The sequence below is a fragment of the Urocampus carinirostris genome, chromosome 8 (assembly GCF_059441175.1).
Source record: "Urocampus carinirostris isolate Australia breed hairy pipefish chromosome 8, RoL_Ucar_1.0, whole genome shotgun sequence".
Classification (NCBI taxonomy): domain Eukaryota; kingdom Metazoa; phylum Chordata; class Actinopteri; order Syngnathiformes; family Syngnathidae; genus Urocampus; species Urocampus carinirostris.
Genome location: NC_142356.1, coordinates 12,608,157 through 12,636,021, shown reverse-complemented (window position 1 = coordinate 12,636,021; position 27,865 = coordinate 12,608,157). Strand labels below are relative to the sequence as shown.

Here is a 27,865-nt window from a genome sequence, read left to right as displayed (position 1 = left end):
CATTCTATACTGTATCTCCAGCGCGCTAAGAACGTTGACATTTTTATTTTTTCATAACTCGTGCATCCATTCACAATAGTTGGTGTAAAGTGTAAAGAAGAGGCGAGCCGTTTCCTTTGAAATGAAAGTGGAATAAGAAAGCTTGATGCGGTTGAGAAAATGGTTGGATCGGTTTTTTTCGGACACTTTTTACCACGGAGGAGAACCTATTGAAGCGCATCTTCCAAAAGTAGGTTGAAATTCAACTTTTTTTTTAATCTTTGTAGAGCATATTATTTTATGAAATGTTTATATTTTAGTACAAAACAATACAGGTTACTTATACCAGCCTTAAACATACCGTATTTTCCGCACTATAAGGCGCACCTAGAAGCCTTTATTTTTTTCAAAAGCTGACCATGCGCCTTATAATACAGTGCGCCTTATGTATGGATCAATATTAAGTCGCAAAGTCTTGCAACTAAGGCAAGCAGCCGCCGACTCGATTTTCCCCCGAAGGCGAAGTCGTCCGCGGTGTATGCTGGGATTTATATCCCGGCGTTTCATTTCCTAACCCATGTGTCAATCATTATTTGAATCAGTCACTATTGGCTAAAGTTATTCGGAGGTAAAGGGGGCGGATCCTTTTTATCATTTTCATGCTCGCATAGGCTAAAGGGGCGAAACAAAGCCTGCAATTGGCCAAAAAAGATGAATGTGAATCACACGTTGGGTTGCACTACGGCATAGAGAAAACATTTTTTACTATTCTGTATTTGTAAATATTTGACTCTCCTGGATTTACGACACTCAAGGTTGTAAGGTTACGTATCATTATTGAACGTGATGGCTGCAAGAGAACTTAGGTGAGCTATGCGGCTTTATATTTTCCCGCTATCTTGTTTTAGAACGATCTTGATGTTTCTGTGATGAGTCTATTTTTAAACTAAATTCAATTCAAAGTGTTGATTGTCATATGCACAGTAAAGAACCCCGTTTCCCTGCACAATCAAATTCTTACTTTGCTGTCCACACAGTTGCCAGCAAAAAATAAAATGGAAACTAAGAAATGGTTGGTATTTCTTGAATCCCAAGACTTTAACCTTCCGAATGATATTTGGAACGATGCATTTGAGTGATTGGTGACATCGCACAGACACTGTTTCCGTACATGTCTGAGACACGTATTTGCCTCTTTGCAAGCTTTGGGAATGTTAAGGGGGTAATAAGTTGGACTGAACCATCTGACTGTTTTGTCCACGTTCCCATTGTAGCGCCTTATAATCCGGTGCGCCGTATGTATGGAAAATATAGGACCAAAAACTATTTTTTGGGGGTGCGCCCTATAACCCGGTGCGCCTTATAGTGCGGAAAATACGGTACTTATATAAACCATAAACATACAAGTAGGGCAGCGTCTGTATCGGTTATCGGCCTCCTCTTAGTTATAATAACCGGTATTTGTATCCCTGAAAAACCCATATTGGTCGGTCCTTAGTAAGAACTACATTCTGTTTTGTCGGCTCGATAAATAAACATCCATCTTTTGCGGGCTGAATTTGACGTAGTCTGACCAACATTTTATTGGCTGACGCGAGCTAAAATTTGAAAGTAGCATCTCTAAATCCTTATCGGAACAGCTTAATTTGTCGTTTTTGTTCAGGTTTTAGTGTTGGAAATCGGACAATACGGTGAAAGGAAAAATTCAAAATCTTTATTCAGTGTAAATAAATAAATTGTGAATTGACTTGTTTTTGCTTATGTTATGTCAGAGATTGACTCGCTTAAGCCCACTTTCGCATTTTAAAACGACATCCTTTTCATTTAACGTTAAAAAAAATGTGGATTTTATACATCGTTCCCGTATTACCCAAAACGCAGAAGGTTTAAGAAACACGTTCCACTGCTAACAAATACTTCGAACCTGCTTCTAGCAAATTACGAAATATGCATTTTCTTTGAAAACTGGGAAAATCGTCCAAAAAAAATTAAGGGATGCTCATTTTTCTATTTGCAATGTTGATAGTTCCTTGGTTATTTCTGGTGAATTAGTGCCATCTGCTGGGCACTTTCAGTAAAGCAGGTTTGGTGTGAGAGTTGTTTTGGTCTAAGAACAACCTTCTTTTTGTTGCTACTATAGTAAAAATATTTTTAAAAACTGAAAATTCTTACTACACATTCTGAAATATGATTTTCAATATTTGGCAGCTCTGACATTACGAATTAAATAATTTTGTGAACATTTGACAACAAAATTGTGCTGTTGTTGGGACCAAGCAACTCTTACTTTTGACCTCTAGATGGCATCTTTCACTAAATGAACCGATATGATGATATTGCACGTTTACTGGAACAGTTGGCTGAAAGTGATTTTCAAGGGAAAGTGTGTATTTTGCGCCACTAAGTGGTTAAAAAAACCTAAATTCATTCCAAAAATCGATCGATTTGAATAATAATTGAAAATACATCAAGTATCGTATAAACATGCATTTCTTTAATTACTGGCAAATTAACATTTGTTTTTATAACATGAGCCTCACCTAGAGGGAGCTGACGTCATCGTCTGTCATCTTGCTGCTACGGATACCCACCAAGGCCAAAAATATTGTAAAAAGCTGGGCAAAAATAAGAGATACAATTCTGCGTTTCGATCACTTTGAGTCCCTGTAGTCTCTATTCTTCCTTGTGCTTTTGAGCACTCCTTTTGGTTGCACGACACAATACAGTGACACCTTGTGGTAAGACGATACACTTTGTCCCTTTAGGAACAACCCAAACAATTGTGCTGTTATTGAAATGACACAGTAAAAATGGCTTAATTTGACCCAAATATTGGGTTGGTCCATTTTCCAACACAACTGTTTTTAGAATGAAAGCTAGCAAGACAACAAAGCTAACAAATGAATTAACAAGAACTGAACGAAGGAACAGACAAGCGAAGGAATGAGACAAATACCTGGATCTGACACAAGAGGGTGTGGTTTGTTGAAACAATTGTAAAATCAAGGTGTTGGTTCCGATCAAAGATTGGATTTTGGTGCTTGGTTGGTGGTCTGGGGCTGCATTACCCAATTTGGCTAAGGTTAAGACAAGTCATGGTTACTTGTTTATCCCCTAATCACAAGTAGTCTCAAGGGGGCTGCACAGAACACAGACTATTGCTGACTACAAACTATTAATAAGAGACACCATGAGGGCAGACCAGTGTTCCCTTTGCAATAGTACATGAGTCAATTCATTCAAAAAAGAAAAATAATTTTGCATTGCCGGAAACTCAGCAAAATGTAACTTGATGTCAAGTTTTGGACATGTTTGATAATGATTTAGTTGCCACACTTTGGATTGCTGTTGCTCACTGTTGTTTCAAGCGTTGCTCACTGACTTTGTGTAAACGTTTAGACCCGTGGAAAATTAAAAGGAACATTGGGGCAGACCCCACAAAAGCAGATGTTTGGGTATTCATCGGGGTTGCTTTGACACGAAACCTACCTAAAGACACTTCAGAAGGCCTAAAGTACAACTGAGTAAATTTTCACGACAAATGGTTCTGCCGCTTTGGAGCCTATAAGTCACATACAAACACACAGACACACACAGAGAATTCAGGATTCTATAAAGTAGTTTAAACACGTGGAATGGGGCTCAAAACCAATGCGACTTCTTTTACAACATGAAGAAAAAATACAAGCACACATAATAGTAGTAATAATTATAGTAATTGGGTAACCAATTGCAAGATCCTAACTGGTTTTGGGGTCATCATGAGGATGTTTGATGTAGATGGCAGTTTCAGTGTTCTATCGGGTTTCCCTCGAGAGAACTGTGGCGATGACGCACTTTTCATGAGTTTTTTTTATGTCACTTCATACCAGATCATCATTAAAACTGAGCCGCAACTCTGAATGTTTCATATAAGTGGAAGTTTACACAGCTGTAATTATTATCCCTTTTGCAGGCTCTCTGTAATTATTCAACTGCTGACGGGATACACGCACTGAGGCACAGTTTATAGCCGAACCGCATTGGCAGTAATATTTAATTTAGATTTCATATTTTAGAAGTGTGTTATGCGTTTGTGGTGAAGTTATCGCGGCGCTGGAGTATAAAAGGTAAGATTAAGACCAGTAGAATATGTGCGCCAAGAAAGACTGCAACCTCTAAGTTCAAGCATACATTTTCTGTAAAATTAAGGTACGTTCCGATAATGAGGAAGACAAGGGCGATAGTTATGAGGAGAAAGTTGAGGAAGATCTACTGTGAATTTCACAATTACGGGATGCCTTTTTTTAACAGGCACGTTTGATACATTGCGAGCGTGATCCTACTTGCGTGTTGGTACCTTTCAAAGGCACGGTTTGGGATGAAAGTTATATTATTATTATTAAAGCTTTGAAAACTCTCTCGGTGTACCGTCTTTCTTCGTAAATATGTGTACCCATGTATAATATGTATTTGCAACTGTATATTTTTGTAATGTATTTATTTTAGAGATTTATTCTGTTATGTGTTCTACGGACGAATCAAAAAGAAGGGGCGGAGCAAACGCGGGCTGATGGGAAGTGGGGTAAAGCTGAGTTACCGGTAGATCTGTCTGTTGTCGCAGCGGACAATAGTGGATATATATTTTTCCCACCCTTAACTTTGGAAATATAAATTTTGTTTCCTTGGATTACTTTCAACGGGACCCGGACTTTACAAGTCTGCATCATACGTTAATTATGGGTATCATTTTCCATTTATGATGCCAACTGTGGCTCTAGGATTGTGTACTAACTATGTAGTTAACTGTGGTTCTGAATTTGTATACTTACAATCATGTGACTAGCATTATTGCCATTCGGACATGGATTAAGAGCCTGCTCTGTCCGCTCCATGCATTCGGCCCGGTATTGCAGTACCTCCGGGAACGGTGCTTTCGCACTGATCGCTGCATGGCTCTGTGGCTAGGACCTTGACTCGGCCTATTGGCTGAGAACAAGTGTCTCGGCCCGTGGCTTTGTAGTGAATTATGAATTGACCAATAATGGATAATGGATAATTGATAACGAATATAGTTACAATCGTGGAATTTACAGCCTGGTCAGGGTTAACCTTGTGATTGTGTCACAAATTTTGATGCGGGCGCACGTGGCTTGTACATGGGTGTGGCTTGTGTAAGTACAAAAGTGGCAAATCACCTAAAAAGTGGTGGGTGCGGCTTACAATCAGGTGCGCTCTATAGTCCGGAATTTACGGTATATATCTCAAAAAGACTCAGAGCTGATAGAAATGTGAAGTTGGAGATTCCAAAACGGGTCGATCCAAAGTTATGATTCTTTTTGAATAAATGCAAACCAAATGCTCTCTCTGGCAGCGTAAGGCAGTGTTGAGTTTTGTGTTGGGTGGATTCAGGTAAGAGGTAAGATCGCACCTTAAAAAATTCAGCCCGACCTGTCCTGAGTCGCGGGTATATAAACCCGAACCCGACCAAATCCAACGGATTAACTTGATTCGATAAACAAGCCTGAAAACAACCCGAAGCTTTCATTTGCCGCCAAAGTAAACATGAGGCTTTACTTCGGGGTTTACTTGGGGCTGAGTTCCTCAAATCAAGCGCAGCGCCTAAATGAACGGTTCGGCGCCGAATCGCGTATCTCGGCAACGTGCTGCTAACGAAAGAGAAACTGGATGAAAAGAAAATCAAATTCTGCAGATTGCATACCTGTCAACCTGTATGTTTATTATGTATTTTAAGACGTGTACGACGTACAGGAAAATCTGTACGAAAAATGCTAATTTGTCAATTATTGGTAACTATCACGAAACGGCAAATCAATCAAGTCGTGTTCGCCGCGGTAGCCTCTATCTCAGTATAGTTTTTTTCGTTGCAATAGAAGCCAGCGGTGTTATGCTACTGTGCGCATGCGTCTTCCGATGTAGTGCCTAATTTCGACTCCCCTGCAAAATCCCCCCCTCGCGTGAACGCGCATTCTGCTGCGCTTCCGACAATAGCGTTCGAATTCTATATAATAAGCTTATTAAAACAATAAAGCTACTCAATACAAGCTTCAATAGTTGATATTGTGGTTTGGTTTACAAAATAGAAATGCCAACTCATTTTTCCCTCCAAAAAATATCTTTATTTACAAATTTAAATTTAAAGTGTTATTAATGGATATTTTAGTTACGCTGATAACAATTGTTCCTGATTTTTTTATTTGATTTTATTGTATTTATTACTTTATTATTAAGAATATGTACAGAATCATATAACGAAACACATGTACAATATAACATGTTAAACTACATAAATAATCACGTTTGAAAAAAAAAATATGGTGTACGTTTTTTTTGTATTTTGTAAGCGAAAATACGACAGTTTGTAAGGGCATGGAGCCCTGGAGCGCGACAGGTATGAGATTACAAGCTGCAAATAGTGAAAGATTACACCCAAAGGCAGAAACAAAAATTGTCAAGCTTTTAAGCTATTGGCAGGAAGCAGAAATGACGTCTGACGTAAGGGAGGTGGAAAGAGGAAGCCGCGCGTCTATTACCCCAACACTAAGGAGGAAAATTTCTTGAGATTTAGCAATTTTAAATGATAGTTTGGTAAGCATTTTCTTTATGTAAATAACTACTTGAGTAAAAGTAAGCGCATGCTGTGAAGATCCTCCACGAAGGGATAAAAAATAGCGAGAGAGAAGCTTGACCGGCCCGACTTAATGACCGGGTTCTGGCCCAGGCTCAAGATCTTAGCTCTACTCTCGACCCACATGAGGACAAGCAGCTGGAAAAATGAACGAAGGTTTTATTAAAGCATGGACATTTGTGGGCAGTATCCTTCCGCTCTGGTAGTAGTTTGAACTGAGAAAAAGGGTTTGATGGGCAGGCTCTCTGTGTGGTCTGAGTGAAGCTACTATTCATGAATTTGCTCAGCTTTTGATTCCGAACATTCAGACATAAGTTCACAAGGCCCGCAATGGCGTCTGGTTCGAGCGTTTGACAGACCTGTGGTTAGGGCGGTTTTCATTTTTGGTTTTTATAAAGCTCGAGTTACTTTAGTTTAATAATAGAGTCCTGTTCTTGTCTAAAACAATAAAGTTCACGTTATATGTTGACCACTCCCAAAAAAAAGACGAATGGTAGATTGAGGGGTAGGGGGATGGTTCAGAAGAGATTTATGCTGGAATAAGACGTTTTATATTGAAGTTGGTTGAAGAGACATGTTCTCTTCTTCACTTAAGGGGAATTCTGTCTTTCTGGAGGTTTTAGTTTACTAGGTTGTGTTAGATTATGAAAATATGTCACTGATTATGTTGTCGCTATTACCAGTGTCGGAGATAACGCCTGCCCGGGCGTACAACTTGCACAACGTCTCCGCCCAGGTTGTCAGGGACCGGACCGGGAGGCAGGAAAGGCGAACTCAATTGCGTAACGACCGGTTACTTTTATTTAGAAAATAAAAGTTGTCCAACACGCAGGGACAAAAACAAAAACAAAAACAGACTTACAGGAAATCAGAAATTCAGACTAGGTAATGCTCACAAAACAGGCTTAAAGTTACTAACTCAGACAAACGGGCATGACAGGTCTTCCTTGAGTCAAACAAAACAGAACAGAGCAAAACAGAACCGAACAATGCAACAATCCAGCAACCGGCAGTCCCCAAAACCCGCCCTTAAGAAGCACACACGCAATTAAGACAATCTGTTACAGCCGGTGCCAAGGGGCGGGACCAGCTGGTTGTCACGGCAACCATGCTGGACATGACACAGGACAGGTGTCCGCTTATCCCCAGTAGGGTTGCGGGGGTGCTGGAGCCCATGCCAGCCATCTCCGGGCAGTGGGCAGGGGACACCCTGAACTGGATGCCAGCCAGCCGCAGGGCATACAGGAACAGACAATTTGCTCGCTCATTCACACGTAAGGAAAAATTTGGACCGGCCAATGAACCTGACATGCATTTTTTGTTTTGAATGTGGGAGGAAACCAGAGTGCCCGGAGGAAACCCACGCAAGCACGGGGAGAACATGCAAAATCCGCACAGGAGGGTTGGTAGCTGGATTTTAACCCATGACCTCAGAACTGTGCCGCACACGCGCTAACCACTGCGCCGCCGTGCTGCGGTTTTGTTGAATTGTATCTTAAAAATATACGGTGCTGGCTCTTTCAGAATAAAATCCCTTTTTTTTTTTTAAATTTCAAGGCTATTTGGGTCAAAAAGGTTCCCGATCCCTCTTGTAAAGATATTTGATAGAGGGGGCAACATATAAATAAATAAATGAATAAAAGTCAATGGACAGGTTTTTTTTTTTTTTTTTGAATTCATGTTTTTTCTTTTTTCTATACTCAACCTTTAAAAATAGATTCCTATCAATTATATATACATATATATATATATATATATATATATATATATATATATATATATATATATATATATATTCACTTTCATTGCCTATTATTTGTAGATGTGTAAGCCAAACACTGTCACAGTCTGTTTCCACAGACAGACTGAGGAGATCATTTCTTCCTCATGCCATGAGGCTCTTTAACTCCACCCGGGGGAGTAAAAGCCCACATGAAACCCCACCCCCACATTTGCATATTACCCTAATTTTATTACAGTATGTATTTTCCATAGCACTATTTGAATACTCCATAGCAAAATGTTATATTGGGTATTTTTGTATTCTATATCTTTATTTTATTATTTTATTTTTCAACACAAGGATACTGCTGGAAGTACATTTCCTACAGGGATGAATAAATCTATCTATCTATCTAGACATCTATCTATCTATCTATCTATCTAGACATCTAGACATCTAGACATCTATCTATCTAGACATCTATCTATCTATCTATCTATCTATCTAGACATCTATCTAGACATCTATCTACCTAGTCATCTGTCTATCTATCTATCTAGACATCTATCTATCTAGACATCTATCTATCTAGACATCTACCTATCTAGACATCTATCTAGACATCTATCTATCTATCTATCTAGACATCTAGACATCTAGACATCTATCTATCTAGACATCTGTCTATCTAGACATCTATCTAGACATCTATCTATCTAGACATCTATCTAGACATCTATCTATCTAGACATCTATCTATCTATCTATCTATCTAGACATCTATCTATCTATCTAGACATCTATCTATCTATTTAGACATCTATCTATCTATTTAGACATCTATCTATCTAGACATCTATCTATCTAGACATCTATCTATGTAGACATCTATCTAGACATCTATCTATCTAGACATCTATCTAGACATCTATCTAGACATCTATCTATCTATCTAGACATCTATCTATCTATCTATCTATCTATCTATCTAACTAAGGCAAGCATCACATCTTGGAGAAAGGAAGAAAACAGATTATTATTCAAATCCCGCCCATTCCCCTCCCCCCGTCCTCTGCAAGCAGCTCTCCCGTCCGTCTATATTTATACGGGTGCCGGCTTTCTATATTTTAACGTCTGTTGAAATATAGCTCACGGATGGTGGAGGATCATTTTCCTCCGTCACGGAGCTTCTGTTCCACTTGACGGGATATAAGTGGAGTTTGGAGGATCTCCCTGTGCAAGATGTAGAAGGAGAGAATCATCTGCAGGATTTTCTCTCCTCTCATGTCACAACCCCCCCTTCCGCCCCCCCTCCATGCTGCCAGCCAATAGCATCTCGCCCCATCCTCATTTGCTCCCTCTCTCACGCTCCATCTTTTGTGGCCGAATGGTTCACTCCCACCTTCACAAACCTTCAGCTCGTTTGGCGCCATTTTCTCTTCAACAACCGAGGGACATTCTGTCTTTCTGGAGGTTTTATTCCTTCCTTTATTTCCCCAATGAGGCCCCGGTGGCCTCAACGTGGATTCAAGCAAGGAGACCTTAACAGATTTCTTACTTTTGATCTTCAGATGATTCATATGAGACGATAGTTTAGCGTTTGAGATCTGAAATCCTGGAAATGAGAAATAGGAATTACCTTTTTCCCGGCAAGATTTCAGGAGGTTTACAACGGCAACTGCTGAAATATCTAACAAGTGAGAGGAGCCTTTGGTTGACTGATTCGAACATCTTCAGGAAAACCGTCTCACCGCCCGGCTGTTTTTATTCAACCGCTAAGGATTTTCACTCTCCCGGAAGACAAGCAGAGATGTTATGGTCTCCGAGATTATCCTTGTCCGACTTCCACGTGAAGCTGACGGCCAAAGGACTTTTCCGAAATCTTCAGCTGCTGTCGGGCTACAAGAAGAACACGGTGGTCTTCCACGCAGGTCTGGAGATGATGTTGTCCATCTTGTCCCCTTCATCATCCCTTTGGCCATCATGTTCAAGAAAGTCGAGATGTTTTCTATTCACCCATCCGTCTCTTCCATCCTTCTCCTGATTTACCTTTTTTTTTGTCCTGTGCATTCAATCAATGTCAAAAATCCCTTCAGATAGCCCATGTTAAACACATTTGAAAAAATACAGTAATCCCTCGGTTATCGCAATTACCGTAAATTCCGGACTATAGAGCGCACCTGATTCTAACCCGCACCCCCCACATTTCGGGAGGAAAACCGATTTTGTACATATACAAGCCGCACCTGTATATTAGCCGCATGCGCCCACAATAAGAACATGCAACACAAAGACAAAATTAACCCATACCCGACACAGTCCAAAAATCACAGCCGGCAAAATAAACGGAAAATGATACCGGTACTTAAGGTTTGATGCAGACCTGCAGAGTCTGGGTGACCGTTGAAAGTAATCTAAGGAAAAAAGTGTATATTAAGGTAAGGGTGGGAAAAATATATATCCACTATTAATCGTCCGCGTCCACAAACACGTCTCACCTTTACTCCACTTCCCGTCAGCCCGCGTTTGCCCCTCCCCTTCTTTCTCATTTCCTTGTGCAAAACATATCAGAATAAGTTTCTAAAATAAATACATTACAAAAATATACAGTTCCAAATACATATTATACATGGTTACACATATTTACAAAGAAAGGCGGTGCACCGAGAGAGTTTTCAAAGCTTTAATAATCGTATTAGAACTTTCATCCCAAACCGTGCCTGTGAAGGGTAGCAAAACGCTACTAGCAACACGCTCGCGACTCAGTAAACGGGTCTGTTAAAAAAAACATACCGTACATGTAGAAACCACAGTAAACCGTCCTCATCTTCCTCCTTTTAACTGACGTCATCATAGTCGTCTTCCTTCAGTATGGGAAAGAGACTTTGTCATATAGACGTCGTCCCACGCTCCCTTATTCAAAAAGACGCTAGCAACACGCTCGCATGATAAAGTTTACGTGCAGTAGCTCTGTTTCCTTCTTTATCGGACTCCTCGATTGCGTTTAGCTTGAAAGTTGCGTCATGAGCCTTTCTTTTTGCAATTTGCATAATGAGCATATGTCTATGCTAATTTAATTTGTGCACAAGCTAAGAAGTTGCAGTCTTCCTCGGCGCATAAATTCCACCAGTCTAAATCTTACCTTTTGTACTCGAGCGCCGCTGGCGGCCGTTAGAAAAATTACATAAATTGGCCACATCACTGAATAAGCCGCAGGGTTGAAAGTTAGGGGAAAAAGTAGCGGCTTATAGTCCGGAATTTACGTTTTTTTTTTTTTTATGTTTTACTCAACTAGCATTATCTTAGCTGTATTCATCAGTACGTAGAATAAATTAAAAAATAGATATAGTATGCTGAGGTAAATTGTTTCGAATTATGATAACCCACTTTCCATTGATTGCAGACATTTGAGACTAAGACAAAATGTGTGTCCAAACTAAGGCCCTGGGGCCATTTGTGTCCCGACATCCACCAGATTCTGGACCACTGTATTTATACACTGTTTATACACAGTTTTGTACAGTAAATTGTGGCTAAATGTTAAAGTGCAGAAGTTCAGGGTTCAAGTCCAGCTATTGCAGCCTCCCCATGCGGAGTTTGCATGTTCTCCCTGTTTCCTCCAGGCATTCCAAAAACATGTCCAAATTGTCCCTAGGTGATAATGAGAAAGTGAGTTGTATGTCTCTGTGTCTCAGGCAACCAGTTGAGGGTGTCCTCTGCCCACTGCCCAAGGACAGCTCAAATGAGCTCTGGCACCCCTGCGGCCCTACTGAGGATAATATAATGGATGGAAGGATATCAAACTTGGTGCCTTTTACGTTAATTAGTGACTAAAAATGTGTTATCTCCTTAAAAAAGCTTGGAGACACCTGCACTATAGCAGCTTCTGAAATAACGTCTGCCCGGACACCCGGCCGTGCATCTTTTACGTCGGGCGTACAACTTACAAAACGTCTCCGCCCTGATGGCTGACAACTCTTTCAAAAAAAGAAAAAAAAATCTTTCGTTTGTTTTTTTCTTCCCCCAAATCAAACGTTTGCTTTATTCCGATTTTGAAATATTTGTTCGGTTTGGAAATTTCGCTATTTCGCTTCGTTTGGCAATTTGCATACTCTGCAGCCAATCAGAAGCCTGCATCGAATAACTTCGTGCTTCCAGACTTTCCCGAGCATCATAATTTTCCAAAGTAGACGCACAGAGAACACAAGAAAAATGGATAAGTGGAATAAGCCAAAACTTCAGCCCCAGAAGAAAGATTCAAAAGAAGCTAACAAAATTGATGACGCTACAAAACGTAAACGAACATAAAGAGCATCGTGGAAAAAGGAGTACACGTGGCTTGTAGCAGCTGACGCAACGCAAACATTGCATGAATGAAGATGAGTTAGTACAGGAACATACTGATGGCAGACGGACAACAGCAATGTCATATACAGGGTTGGGACAAAATAAACTAAATATGAATAAAATGACTACATTTTGTGCAGGCTTGGGGAGTAACGGAACACATGGAACGGCAAAAATGATGTTGGCAAGCTGTTTGGATTTATTTTCATTTTGTTTCTGTGGCATTTTATGTTAGTTTTGACGGAGATCAAAGAGATCAAAGCCAGGAGAGAAAGCTTACCACGTGTTGTGAGTCATCATTTGATTCATATTTACTTTCTTTTGTCTTTTATTAGCATAATTGGTATCGGAGAAATCCAAAAGTAATTGAAAGTAATCAAGTTAAAGTAACCCTACCCAACCCTGGTCATATACATGCAATGAATGTTATAAGTAGATTTATAATAAACTTATTTTTAAAGTTTTTTTTTTGCGATTAGTTTTCCTATTGTGTTTCAAGTTGTAAAAAATGGGGCAGGCAACTTTTCAGAGTTGTCAGCCCTGGTGTCCGGTAACTTTTTATCATGAGTTTTAGACACTGACTATATCTATATCTATTTTCTTCACACGATTAAGTCTGTGCCAGTTTGTGCATATTCTTAAGCTTTCTGCACAAGTGACTGGGTGACCAGCCATAGTCTATGCCCTGCTTTTAGCTGGGAGTGAGAGCAGCCACGTGACTCACACACTAGCACAAATAACTAGTTTCTCTGCGTTATTGTATCCACTGAAAAGGATTTCTCATTGTTGAAGGTTTGCATCACGCAATGCCATGGCACCGCTTGTTTCCTGGCTATACTAAGGGCTTGTTTACAACAGTCTCATTTAATCCTAAGGAGATCAAGGTTTTTTACATAACACCATTTACAAGCATATTTTTGTGTATTTCGGACTCTAACCACGTGTTTTAGATTTTTATCGGCAATTTTTCAAATCAATTGTATTATTTCGCTATAGAAATCGTCAATTTAACGACATTTAGTAAATTGGAAAATCGAGGGAAGGGATTTAAGAGTTAATTCAACTAACTACTGCTGTCAGAACCCGAAAGTACGAGGACCCAGATGCGCAACGTTTTCACGCAACTGTCAGAACCCGAACAGACGGAGGACCCAGACGCGTAACGTTTTCACACAAGCTTTATTTGACGGGAAAAGGGCAGTCATGCGCGTGAACACAAACGCCAGTGATGCGGCGATCGCTGGGAGGAAGAAGTGAGACAGAGAAGTCAGAGGCAGACGAGATCGAACCCGGACAGGACAGATGGGATCGATACAGGACACATGAGTAGATACCAGAAAGGACGGAACAGACGGGATCGATACATGAGCAAGATGCGGGACAGACGGGACCGATAACGGATACTGGACAAGATGCCGGGAAAGATAGACGGGATCAATACCGGATACTGGAGGAACAGGACGAGACCGACGGGATCAATACCGGATACTGGAGACTGGAGCAAGATACTGGACAGGACGAGACAAGCGGGACCTATACCGGATACTGGAGCAAGATACCGGACAGGACAAGACAGGCGGGATTGATACCGGATACTGGAGACTGGAGCAAGATCCCGGACCGGACGAGACAGGCGGGATTGATACCGGATACTGAAGACTGGAGCAAGATATTGGACCGGACGAGACAGACGGGATCGATACCGGATACTGGAGCAAGATACCGGACAGGACGAGATAGACGGGATCAATACTGGAAACTGAAGACTGGAGCATGATACTGGAGAGGAGGAGACAGGCGGGATCGATACCAGATACTTGCTACAGTTTAACTGTACGGGTCAGGTGTATCGACATTTCGTTCTGTGTGCATTGTTACAAAGAATGACAATACAAGTAAATTATTATTATTATTATTATTATACTGGAGACTGGAGCACGATACCGGACAGGACGAGACAGTCGAGATCTATACAGAATACTGGAGCAAGATACCAGACTGGACGAGACAGACCGGATCGATACTGGAGATTGGAGCAAGATACCGGACAGGGCGAGACAGGCGGGATCAATACCGGACAAAGTCAAACTACACGCCTTCCAAGTGCAGAGGTTTATTGACCGACTGACAAAGAGTGAATGAGATCCAGTGAGTTTAAATAGGAGGGAAGCCAACCAGGCAACAAGCCGCAGCTGGCGCCAAACTGGCGGGGCCAAGTGAGGGCAATGGGCAACCGTGACAACGACGTGCTAAATAATACATGTTGTCCCTTTATAATCGTAAAAATCCATTACATTTTATATTCCCCAGTCCTATTGAGCAATATTTCGTAAGCGTATTAAACTGACCTCAGGACCGCTGTGTCGTTTCTGTCTACCTTACCTAAAATTAATTACCATTACTTTTGTATTGCCGAAACTTAATCGATTATTTCCTTAATCCACTATGACCTTGCAAGGGAATTATGATCATGTCGCCGTCATTTCTCCGGAGCCATCTGATCCCAGCTGCACGTGTTTGGCTTCTATATTTCTCTCCGTCTGAGCTTGACCGACCCACTTCCCCACTGCTGCATGCCGTCAACCTAAAATGTAGGTTACAGGCTTTATTCAGTGCGCATGCACACATAAGCACACTCATACACTGCACTGTGAATCGGTGGAGGCTATCCAGTCGGCCATGCTTAAATCTGATGAGGAGTCTCTAATGCCGCTGCGGATGAGGGCATTAAAGATTTATCGGCTAAACTGATTGCACTATTTTCCAAATAATAGCACAAAGCTTTTCTAATATTTTTACCACGGGTTCGTCGTGTTCTCTGTGAAGATCAAGGCCATTGCTGTTTGCAAATTGGCATCTAGTTGCAGATCATGATTGGTTGTAAATCATGTACCGTATTTTCCGCACTATAAGGCGCACCTAAAAGCCTTTATTTTTTTCAAAGGCTGACCATGCGCCTTATAATACAGTGCGCCTTAGATATGGATCGATATTAAGTCGCAAAGTCTTGCAACTAAAGCAAGCAGCCGCCGACTACATTTTCCCCCGAAGGCGAAGTCGTCCGCGGTGCATGCTGGGATTTATATACCGGCGTTTTATTTCCTAACCAATGTGTCAATCATCATTTGAATCGGTCACTATTGGCTAAAGTTATTCGGAGGTAAAGGGGGCGGATCCTTTTTATCATTTACAGGCTCGCATAGGCTAAAGGGGCGAAACAAAGCCTGCAATTGGCCCAAAAAGATGAATGTGAATCACAAGTTGCGTTGCACTACGGCATAGAGAAAACATGTTTTACTATTCTGTATTTGTAAATATTTTACTCTCCTGGATTTACTACACTCACGGTTGTAAGAAGACCATGGTTACGTATCATTAATGAACGTGAAGGCTGCAAGAGAACTTAGGTGAGCTATGCGGATTTATATTTTCCCGGTATATTGTTTTAGAACGATCTTGATGTTTATGTGATGAGTCTATTTTTAAACTCAATTCAATTCAAAGTATTTATTGTCATATGCACAGTAAAGAACCCCGTTTCCCTGCACAATAAAATTCTTACTTTGCTGTCCACACAGTTGCCAGCAAAAAATAAAATGGAAACTAAGAAATGTTTGTTTGGTGACATCGTACGGACACCGTATCAGCACGTGTCTACGACACGTATTAGCCTCTTTGCAAGCTTTGGGAATGTTAAGGTGGTAATAAGTTGGACTGAACTATCTGACTGTTTTGTCGACGTTCCCATTGTAGCGCCTTATAATCCGGTGCGCCTTATGTATGGAAAATATAGGACCGAAAACTATTTTTTGGGGGTGCGCCCTATAACCCAGTGCGCCTTATAGTGTGGAAAATACGGTAATAGCACAAAGCTTTTCTAATATTTTTACCACGGGTTTGTCATGTTCTCTGTGAAGATCAAGGCCATTGCTGCTTGCAAATTTGCATCTAGTTGCAGATCATGCTTGGTTGTAAATCATGTACTGTATACAGATCTAAATCTGTACTGAAATATGTCACTCCACATATCATTGACTTAAACTCTTGGGATTTGAGATTTGTTAAATGTTGTTGGCCTGGAGAGGGATGGGCGCCACCAGGCTGTACTTGCCCAAGACACACTACAGGAAATGTCTAGTCAAGTCAAATTTATTTATACAGTGGAACCTCAGTTCTCGACCATATTCCGTTCCAGAACCCTGTTCGAGAACCGATTTGTTCAATCACCGAAATCATTTTTCCCATTAAAAAAAAATGTAAATCGTTTTAATCCGTTCCAACACCCTGAATGTTTACCATGAATGTTTAACGTAAACATGAAGCTAACCCAGGCTAAACGTACGTTCGCGTTATCGTAATCTTCCGTACGAAAGATTACGCTAACATGAACGTGTAAAAATAAAAAAATCAGGTCGTTTACAAGTCATTTAGCACCACAAGTGGCTAGCGCTTCATTGGAAAGGGGGCTCCGTTCCAACACCCTGAATTTTGGGCTCAGTTTCAACACCCTGAATGTTTACCTCAAATCATAAAGCTAACCCTGGCTAATCGTACGTTTGCGTTAGCGTAATCTTCCGTACGAAAGATTACGCTAACACGAACGTGTAAAAAAAAAAAAGATAAAGAAAAGAATTATGAATAGGATTTCTTACCTTTGTGGTGGTCAGCAGAAGGCGCATGCTGTATTCCCTAGCAAGATCGGAAACTCGCACACCTCTTTCATATTTAGCTATTATGTCTTTCTTAAAGGCAATAGTTGTACGAACAACTTTTCTTTTTTCACCTGTCCTGCTTGCACTGACCTTCTTCGGAGGCATAGTTAGGTGCTAAAACACTCCGTTCACCGATATTAAAAGCGAAAGCAAAAAGCGGCAAGTACGCACGTGATAACAGTTGGTCACGAGGGGTGGGGGCGATCTACACGATCTACACCCGTACGCCGCTCAGCATCGCACTCTAGTGTACGCACTCACGCATTACTGGCGTTCGAACTCCGAATTTTTGACCGAACAGCGAAGCAAGAATTTCTCGAAATTTTTGGTCGAACACCGATTTGATCGAACTGAGAGGCGTTCGAAAACCAAGGTTCCACTGTTTAGCCCTTTATCACAAAAATGTCTCAAAGGACTGCACAGGATTACAATGACACAGATACCTGATCTTAAACCAACAAGGAACAACTCAAAACCTCAGTGTGAGGAAAAAGAGAAACCTTGAGAAGGGACCTCACAAGTGGTATCCCCCTTTCAGGATGACCAGGGTGAATTACATTTAGCATTACAGTACACAAACATAGTAAACACTAGGTAACATGTTGAAAATTTGTCCGGAAAGTGCATGAGAGCAACGACGCTCCCAGCCTGTAAACTAGTCCAGAAAGTCTATGACGGCCACGACGCAACTTCCCATCTCTGCCAGCTGGTCCATGCAGGCGTTCACGTGCTTCAGGTCAAACATTGGTCTGCTGACTCATCTCAAATCGTCCTTCTCCTTCGTATCACCACCAGGCAGGCAGTCGGAAAAAGACAGGACAATACAGAATATGAGGTGGGCATCAATCATAAGCTTTGGAATAGAAGTGTGTCTATGACCCTAGGGGTTAAGGGATCAAACCAACACATCACAGAAAAATCGTGTTCAGTCTAACACAAGATACCCGAGTGCACTGCATTAAAGAAAGGATGACTGGGGTTTGTATTGTCTGCAAACATGGCCTCATTACATGCAGGGCAATCCAGTGAATCCAACCGTGTAAATATTTTACTCCAAAACACACGATAGATAAAAAAACAATATGGCCGTTAGCCTCTGACCTTTTCATTGACTAAATGTTCTGAATTTATATAGCGCCTTTCAAGTCACTGAAGACCTCCCAAAGAGCTTTACAATGTGCTTCACACTTACCCATTCAAACACACTCACACACTGATAGCAGCGTCATGTGAGGCAACTACCTGCTTATCGGGGGACATTAGGGATTCAGTGTCTTGCCCAAGGAGACTTCAAAATATAACATGGAGGAGCCAGAAATCGAACCTGCGACCTCTTGATTACTAGACGAGTGTTTTACCACCTGAACTACTGCCCCCCAATTGCTAGTGTTTCTTCATGATCCACAGCCTAAGATGTCATGTATTGATAAAACGATCATCGCCTTTTTTAGCTTCGAATATCTTGAGCCAGTAGTAACCAAATCAATTGCTGATTGACACATTGGTTAGCGGCAGTAGCTCAGGAGGTAGAGCGCTCGTCTTGGGATCAAGGGATCGCAGTTCGAATCCCGGCTTGTCCGTGTTACATGTCGAAGTGTCCTTGGGTAAGACACTGAACCCCTAATGCCCCCAATAAGCAGGTTAGCGCCTTACATGGCTGCAAGGCCGCTATTGGGAAATGTGAATCACACTGTAAAACGCTTTGGGAAGTCATTGACTTGAAAAGCGCTATATAAATGCAGATCATTTCATTTCATTTCATTGGTTAGCCAATTTCATTCCGAAGAGATCGATATGCAGATGTACAGAGTGTTTTCAAATTAGACCCCAAAATAAACGTGCGTAACGCCACCCGTGGTTCATTTTTACACACTATTATGTGCAAGTGTGCCCAATCTTTGATTATCTTCTTGAAAAATAAGTCAAACATTTACAACTCTTTCAAAATGTCTTAAAAAATTGCAGCAATTGCAGAGGGGGGTCATCTCTAGGGCCACATGCGGCTCTTTTAGGTGTCCTATTGGCTCTCTTAAGCTTTTTCAAAAACATTTGAAAATTGGACATTTTAATAGTTTATGTGGGACCAACATGAAAGAAATATTGTTATCCAATGCTTAAATAAGTATCTGGTATTATTGCTAACTCTTATGTATAAATCCCCTTTCTAATGTAATCTAAAAATCAGCTTGCCATTAGTCTTTTAAGTTTTTGCACCTCTAGACTTTTTCCCTGTGTTCTTTTGGTTTGTTGCGGCTCTTAAAGGAACAGTGTGTAATATTGAGTGCCTCTTAGTGGTACACAAAACTTTCATTCCCTGGAAAAATAAAAACATTGCTTTTAATACTAGACAAAAATACATGAACTACCATAGTCAAGTCAGGTCATGTTTGTTTGTGACGCCCTTAATCACAATGAGTCTCAAAGGGCTGCACAGACTATTGCAAACCATTGACTATCGTGACACCATCCCCTGATCTAAAACCTACATGAGGGCAAGGAAAAGCTCAAAAACCTCAACATGAGGAAAATGAAGAAACCTTGAGAAGAGACCGCACAGAGGGAATCCCCCTTTCAGAATGACCAGGCTGCAATGGATGTTGCGATAACAAATAATACACAGATATTGTTGATATAAAAAATAGGTCCTTCATAAGTTATAGAATAGATGTGTGTTTCAAGCCTAGATTTAAACAGTTCAACTGAGGTTGCAGATAGAAATTCAGAGGGCAGAGCATGGAGAATGATCTGGAACCTGTGGATTTCTTCTTGGCTCTTGGTATTACTGGTAGACCAGCATTTTCAGAGCGAAGGCTCCGGACCGAAATTAGGGGAAAATTTAATCGGAAATGAGCAAGTCCATATATGATTTTGATTTCTACCTAAAATTATAGTTCGAGAAATTTTGTATTTCTTTTACATAGTGGAATCCCTACTCTAGTCGCCGCCACGTTTGTCTGCCGTGTTGCACTAGTGTTTGTTCGCAGTAGACCACAGTGCCATCTAGTGATCAGAATTTACACACTGTGGCTTTAATATTTTGGGTTGCCGACCCCTGCTTTAACTATTAGCCTGCTAACTAAAATATCCAGTAGACATTTGCCAGCAGGAGAGGAAATGCAGGGTAGAGAGATGGACTACTGGGAGATCAAATCAACGTAGGCGGAGACATTTAAGCGGCTAGCCAATCGCTTTTGTCCCTGTAATGCACTCTCTAATGCACACAGCCTTTCCATCGATCCATTCCATCATGAATCTGTTATAACAGAGTTGCCGTATTCTCATGAACACAGCACCACGGATGCACAAGACAACCTTGAGTTTGTGTGTTGCATGTTTAAATGTCATTTCTTCCTTTGATTTTACAAAGTTTCTCTTTCTGTAAAGGGATCGCTTATTCCTTTTGACCACTGTAGAGTCTCGAGTGGTCGTTTTCTCCTCAGCGCTATTTTTTGATGAATATCGTGCCTGTGAGACGAAGAGTAAGAGGATGTTGCTCTTTTGCAGTTGACAAAAACAACTCCCGGGATGTTTCTGCGAGAACCGCAACCAATCCCAGCATCTCGCCAGTCGCAGTACTTGCGGTGGGAAGCAAGCAGCAGAATCCATCGCGGCCGCTGGTATGCAGTCTTCGTCATGCTTATCTTTGTCTTTTAAGTTGTTTTTTTTGTCACGGCTTAGAACGAAGGGCTACCAATTATATAGAGTGGTACTTGCCTAAGACACACCACAGGAAATGCTGCCCCTACGACCAGTGTTCCCTCTAAGCTGCGCACGTGAGCAATTGCGCACTGCTCGGACATTCTCAGCGCACAAGAAAATCTAGCCAGCGCACAAAAATCAGGGCTCAAAATGACTAAATAGGAAGCGACTTAAGTCAAAGATACAGTGCATGAAGGTAAAAATACACGGGTTCCCCTGATGTTGTGTCCTAAATGCGGTATTTTGAAGTCGAGTGGAAGTGGAACGAAGTTGAGTAAAGTTAGTAGTTTGTCGAGAACCGGCTTCTTCGGCTCGGCTCACTAAAAGGAACCGGCTCTTTTGGGTCCAAAACGGCTCTTCAGGTTGTTTTTGCTCCTTTAATCCCAACATGACCAAATATTATGTAAAATGATGCACAAAATCACTTAAAGGAAGGAGGGAATAGAACAAAAAAGAAAAAATACCAAAATGAAAATGTAGTGAAAAGCTGAGAAAAAAATGAAACAAAAGGAAGAGAAAAATAGAAGGAAAAATTTAGAAAAAAGCCATAAAAAAAGAAAAGAAAGAAATATAGGAAAAAAGTAAATAGAGAACAAAAAGAAAAAAGTAACAGCTCGGAAAAAATAAACACAATGAGATTTTTTTAAAGGAATTTTAAAAAAGTAGAAAAAAACAGGAAAAAAGAAGAAAAAGTTTGTGTTGCATTCAAATAATTTCCAATTATATCAAGTGAATCTTGATGCCAACATTGTACTTCCACTAAAAATGTGATTAAGTACAGTTCTGTATCTTACAACCGACTCAATAAGCCCCCAAAAATGTTATTATTATGTGACAAAATATATCAGGAAATCAAAAGAAATGGATATCTTGTGAAAGAATTGTAAGAATAAACGACGTTTGTTGGCCATACAACCTTTGCAATAATACACGAGTCAATTCATTCAAAAGAGAAAAATCATTTTGCATTGCCGAAAACTCAGCAAAATGTAACTTGATGTCAAGTTATGGACATGTTTGATAATGATTTAGTTGCCACACTTGGGATTGCTGTTGCTCACTGTTGTTTCAAGCGCTGCTCACCGACTTTGTTTGAACGCTCAGACCCGTGGAAAATTAGAGGGAACATTGCCTACGACCCTAGTAGTTTACCAACCTACCAACTTCTGTATCCAAACACCTCTAAACCCAAGAATTACAGTGTCACAAGCCAGAAACGGAGACAGGACCCAGTAGCGTTCGTTTACTCGGTTTTATTGATAAAGAGAGAGAGCAGTGCTTGCTTCCACGATCCGATGATCGCCGGACACGGATAGCCGGTGGCAGGAACGCAGAAGTGGCACTTCCGTGTCGAGCGAGGATAGTCGTAGGCAGCAGGAATACTAAGTGATAGCCGGGACGGGAGAGCAAGGGCGGTAACGAGTCCAGAAAAGAGGTCAGCAACAGGTGTCAGGCAGGAAACAGGGCACAACAGGTCGATGGTCAGGACAGAAGAGGAGGGCAGAAACGGGTCCAGAAACAGGTCGGCAACAGGTATCAGGCAGGAGAAAACAGGGCAGGAAAATGTCGGAAGGTATGGAGCTTGCCTAGCTGGGAGCATAGGTTCGCAAACGGTCTGACAGCTTCCTCTTGGAAGCCGGGGGTTTAAAAAGAGACATGAACCAATCAGCCCTGTTGGCGCAATTGGGCAGTCGCAGGTGCCCTGAATCAGCAATCATGACATACGGTATCCCATTTTTAACAGAACTCTTGCCCGCTATATGAAAGCAAAAGTCAGGTTTACGAGCAGTCCCAAAGGCTAACACTATAGACCGCTCCAGACCACTCACCGCTTCTCTTTGCTTCCCGCTAGCATTAGTTTGTCCAGTTTGCACATGCAAACTACTCAGGGTTCCCGCAGATCCTTAAAAAGACTTATAAAGTATTGAATTCATGATTCTAAAGATAAGGCCTTATTTGGCATTAAAATGTCTTAAATATAATTTTCACAAGTCTTACAAATGCGATCGAACCTCCTGTGTGGAGTTTGCATGTTCTCCCTGTGCTTGCGTGGGTTTTCTCCGGGCACTCCGGTTTCCTCCCACATTCCAAAAACATGCATGTTAGGTTAATTGGCCAGTCCAAATTGTCCCTAGGTGTGAATGAGCGAGTGAGTTGTCTGTCCCTGTGTGCCCTGCGATTGTCTAGAAACCAGTTCAAGGTGTCCCCTGCCCACTGCCCGAAGATAGCTGGGATGGGCTCCGGCACCCCCCGCGACCCTACTGAGGATAAGCGTTGCAGATAATTCATGGATGGATGGATGGATAGTTACACCTCAAATAATGCACCCCACCTTTCAATTTTTGACACCATTTGATATTTTTTGCAAGGTCACAGATGGTGTCAACGCCAGTGGACCAATCCTGCCACTTTCTGCAGTGCCCACCTCAGTTTCCGCCAACCACGGGTTTGGAACCGCCGGACCCAAAACAAGAACAAGTTGTCGGTTGAGCCCCAAACATGCCACGCGTGTGCAGAGCGCAACCAAACCCGGCGTGGTCGCCGCTAAACCGAGCAAAGAACTCCAGGAGAAGAAAAACCAAGCCGGGCAGCTTTGCAAACTCCTCATCCAAGCCAATAAAAAAGTGGAAGCTCTGGCCACAGTGGTTCAACATCTCTTCAATGAGGTACGGTTCGTTTCTCATTGTGATTTCAAGGAGAGTTCAGTTCTCGAGCTACTTCTGATTTGTAAAGGGACAGAATGATCTTAAGTACCGTATTTTCCGCACTGTAAGGCGCACCTAAAAGCCTTCATTTTTTTCAAAAGCTGACCATGCGCCTTATAATACAGTGCGCCTTATATATGGATCAATATTAAGTCGCAAAGTCTTGCAACTAAGGCAAGCAGCCGCCGACTAGATTTTCCCCCGAGGCGAAGTCGTCCGCGGTGTATAATGGGATTCATATACCAGCGTTTCACTTCCTAACCAACGAGGCAATCATCATTTGAATCAGTCACTATTGGCTAAAGTTATTCGGAGGTAAAGGGGGCGGATCCATTTATCGTTTACAGGCTCGCATAGGATAAAGGGGCGAAACAAAGCCTGCCATTGGCCAAAAAAGATGAATGTGAATCACACGTTGGTTGGGTTGCACTACGGCATAGAGAAAACATTTTTTACTATTCTGTATTTGTAAATATTTGACTCTCCTGGATTTACTACACTCACGGTTGTCAGAAGACCATGGTTGCGTATCATTATTGAACGTGATGGCTGCAAGAGAACTTAGGTGAGCTATGCGGCTTTATATTTTCCCGCTATCTTGTTTTAGAACGGTCTTGATGTTTCTGTGATGAGTCTACAGGGAGTGCGGAATTATTAGGCAAGTTGTATTTTTGAGGATTAATTTTATTATTGAACAACAACCATGTTCTTAATGAACCCAAAAGTCTCATTAATATCAAAGCTGAATATTTTGGAAGTTGGAGTGGGGCTTTTTTAGTTTTAGCTATTTTAGGAGGATATCTGTGTGTGCAGGTGACTATTACTGTGCATAATTATTAGGCAACTTAACAAAAAACAAATGTATACCCATTTCAATTATTTATTTTCATCAGGGAAACCAATATAACAGCTCAACATTCACAAATATACATTTCTGACATTCAAAAACAAAACAAAAACAAATCAGTGACCAATATAGCCACCTTTCTTTGCAAGGACACTCAAAAGCCTGCCATCCATGGATTCTGTCAGTGCTTTGATCTGTTCACGATCAACATTGCGTGCAGCAGCAACCACAGCCTCCCAGACACTGTTCAGAGAGGTGTACTGTTTTCCCTCCTTGTAAATCTCACATTTGATGAGGGACCACAGGTTCTCTATGGGGTTCGGATCAGGTGAACAAGGAGGCCATGTCATTAGTTTTTCTTCTTTTAGACCCTTTCTTGCCAGCCACGCTGTGGAGTACTTGGATGCGTGTGATGGAGCGTTGTCCTGCATGAAAATCATGTTTTTCTTGAAGGATGCGGACTTCTTCCTGTACCACTGCTTGAAGAAGGTGTCTTCCAGAAACTGGCAATAGGACTGGGAGTTGAGCTTGAGTCCATCCTCAACCCGAAAAGGCCCCACAAGCTCATCTTTGATGATACCAGCCCATGCCAGTACCCCACCTCCACCTTGCTGGCGTCTGAGGCGGACTGGAGCTCTCTGCCCTTTACCGATCCAGCCACGGGCCCATCCATCTGGCCCATCAAGACTTACTCTCATTTCATCAGTCCATAAAACCTTAGAAAAATCCGTCTTGAGATTTTTTTTGGCCCAGTCTTGACGTTTCAGCTTGTGTGTCTTGTTCAGTGGTGGTCGTTTTTCAGCCTTTCTTACCTTGGCCATGTCTCTGAGTATTGCACACCTTGTGCTTTTGGGCACTCCAGTGATGTTGCAGCTCTGAAATATGGCAAAACTGGTGGCAAGTGGCATCTTGGCAGCTGTACGCTTGACTTTTCTAAATTCACGGGCAGTTATTTTGCGCCTTGGTTTTTCTACACGCTTCTTGCGACCCTGTTGACTTTTTTGAATGTAACGCTTGATTGTTCGATGATCACGCTTCAGAAGCTTGGCAATTTTAAGAGTGCTGCATCCCTCTGCAAGATATCTCACTTTTTGACTTTTCAGAGCCTGTCAAGTCCCTCTTCTGACCCATTTTGCCAAAGGAAAGGAAGTTGCCTAATAATTATGCACACCTGATATAGGGTGTTGATGTCATTAGACCACACCCCTTCTCATTACAGAGATGCACATCACCTGATATGCTTAATTGGTAGTAGGCTTTCGAGCCTATACAGCTTGGAGTAAGACAACATGCATAAAGAGGATGATGTGGTCAAAATACTCATTTGCCTAATAATTCTGCACTCCCTGTATTTTTAAACTCAATTTAATTCAGTGTTTATTGTCATATGCACAGTAAACCCTGTTTCCCTGCACAATAAAATTCTTACTTTGCTGTCCACATAGGTTACCAGCGAAATCTTAAATCCCAAGACTTTAACCTTCCGAGTGATATTTGGAACGATGCATTTGAGAGATTGGTGACATCGTACAGACACTGTTTCCGAACATGTCTGAGACACGTATTTGCTTCTTTGCAAGCTTTGGGAATGTTAAGGGGGTAATAAGTTGGACTGAACTATCTGACTCTTTTGTCGACGTTCCCATTGTAGCGCCTTATAATCCGGTGCGCCTTATGTATGGAAAATATAGGACCAAAAACTATTTTTGGGGGGTGCGCCCTATAACCCGGTGCGCCTTATAGTGCGGAAAATACAGTAATGAATATCTGATATTTTTAGTCATTTTCTTATTTCATTCGACAAAATAGAAATGTTGAAAATGTTGCATACAAAATATTTGAATTATCTATTATCATTTTTTTCAAAGCCAGTGGAACAACATTTTTTGCCAAATTTACCTGAATTTATACGATTGATATTTTTAAGTAACCAGTTGATCAAATGTATTTAATCCAATAGAGGCATGTCACAGTGACTCAATATATTTCTAATATTATTTTATTATATATTTACTTCAATAAGAAAATCATATTTGAAATGAGCTCAATTATCTATTTATTTACCTCATGTGCGGTCCCTTCTCAAGGTTTCTTCATTTACCTCATGTTGAGGTTTTGAGTTTTTCCTTGCCCTCATGTAGGTTTTAGATCAGGGGACGGTGTCATAATAGTTGTTTGCAATAATCTATGGTCGGTGTAGCCCTTTGAGACTCTTTGTGATTAAGGGTGTCACAAATAAACATGACTTGAATTTCATTGTCCATTAGTAAACATTTACTGTAACATCTTGTCGCTGCCAGTAGGTGGCAGTATCTCAAAAGAGCAAACCCATTACAGTAATCCTTTGCTGTAATGTGGTTTACTTATCACAGTTTGGCGACTTCGCCGATTTTCATCGTGCATTTTGTGATGCATTCCGATAGGCTAACCCAGGGGTCGGGAACCTTTTTGACCCAAAGAGACATCCTTAATAGCTATATATTTTGATTTTTTGGGGGGGAGAGAGAGAAAGCCATACCATATATTTTAAGACGAAGTTTACAAAAAAAAATCTGAATCCAAAAATCTAATTTTACCTTGCGACGTTAGATTCTCTATCCATCTTCTGTACCCCTTATCCTCAGTAGGGTCACGGGGGTGCTGGAGCCCATCTCAGCCATCCTCAGGCAGTGGGCAGGGGACACTCTGAACTGGTTGCCAGCCAGTCGCAGGGCACACAGAGACGGATAACTCACTCGCTGCTTCACACCTAGGGACAATTTTAATCAGCCAATTAGCCTGCCGCAGGCACTGGACTGGTAGAACATGCAAACTCTGCCCTCTGGTTCCCTCCCATATTCCAAAGACATGCATGGCAGGTTAATTGCTGACTCCGAAATCTTCCCTAGGTATAAATTTGTGTAGGAATGGTTGTCTGTCTCTGTGTGCCCTGCGACTGGCTGGCAACCAGTTCAGGGTGTCCTCTGCCCACTGCCCAAAGATAGCTGGGATGGGCTCCAGCACCCCCGCGACCCTACTGAGCATAAGCAGTGTGGAACATGAATGGATGGATTATGTTAGACTGTTTATAAGATTTATGCAATAAGAATAATGCCAAAGCCTGTGTCCCATATCAACAAATACTGTATACCACTTTAAACTTATCTCCCTCTCACAACTACTTAAGATCTTTGAGGCTCATTTTGACCATTTTTTCATAAATAATGGTTTCAAAACAAGGTTTAA

General features: G+C 41.4%; 1 protein-coding gene across 5 annotated transcripts in view; it reads left to right on the top strand.

The window, feature by feature from the left end:
* LOC148360733 (uncharacterized) overlaps positions 1–27,865 on the top strand; it is a 125,574-nt gene that overhangs the window by 54,795 nt on the left and 42,914 nt on the right. For all 5 annotated transcript variants that reach the window (XM_088341633.1, XM_088341636.1, XM_088341634.1 and 2 more), the window contains 2 exons: positions 20,894–21,006; positions 23,458–23,754. In XM_088341633.1, the coding sequence (XP_088197759.1) occupies positions 20,894–21,006; positions 23,458–23,754 (410 nt within the window). The remainder of the gene's footprint in view (positions 1–20,893; positions 21,007–23,457; positions 23,755–27,865) is intronic.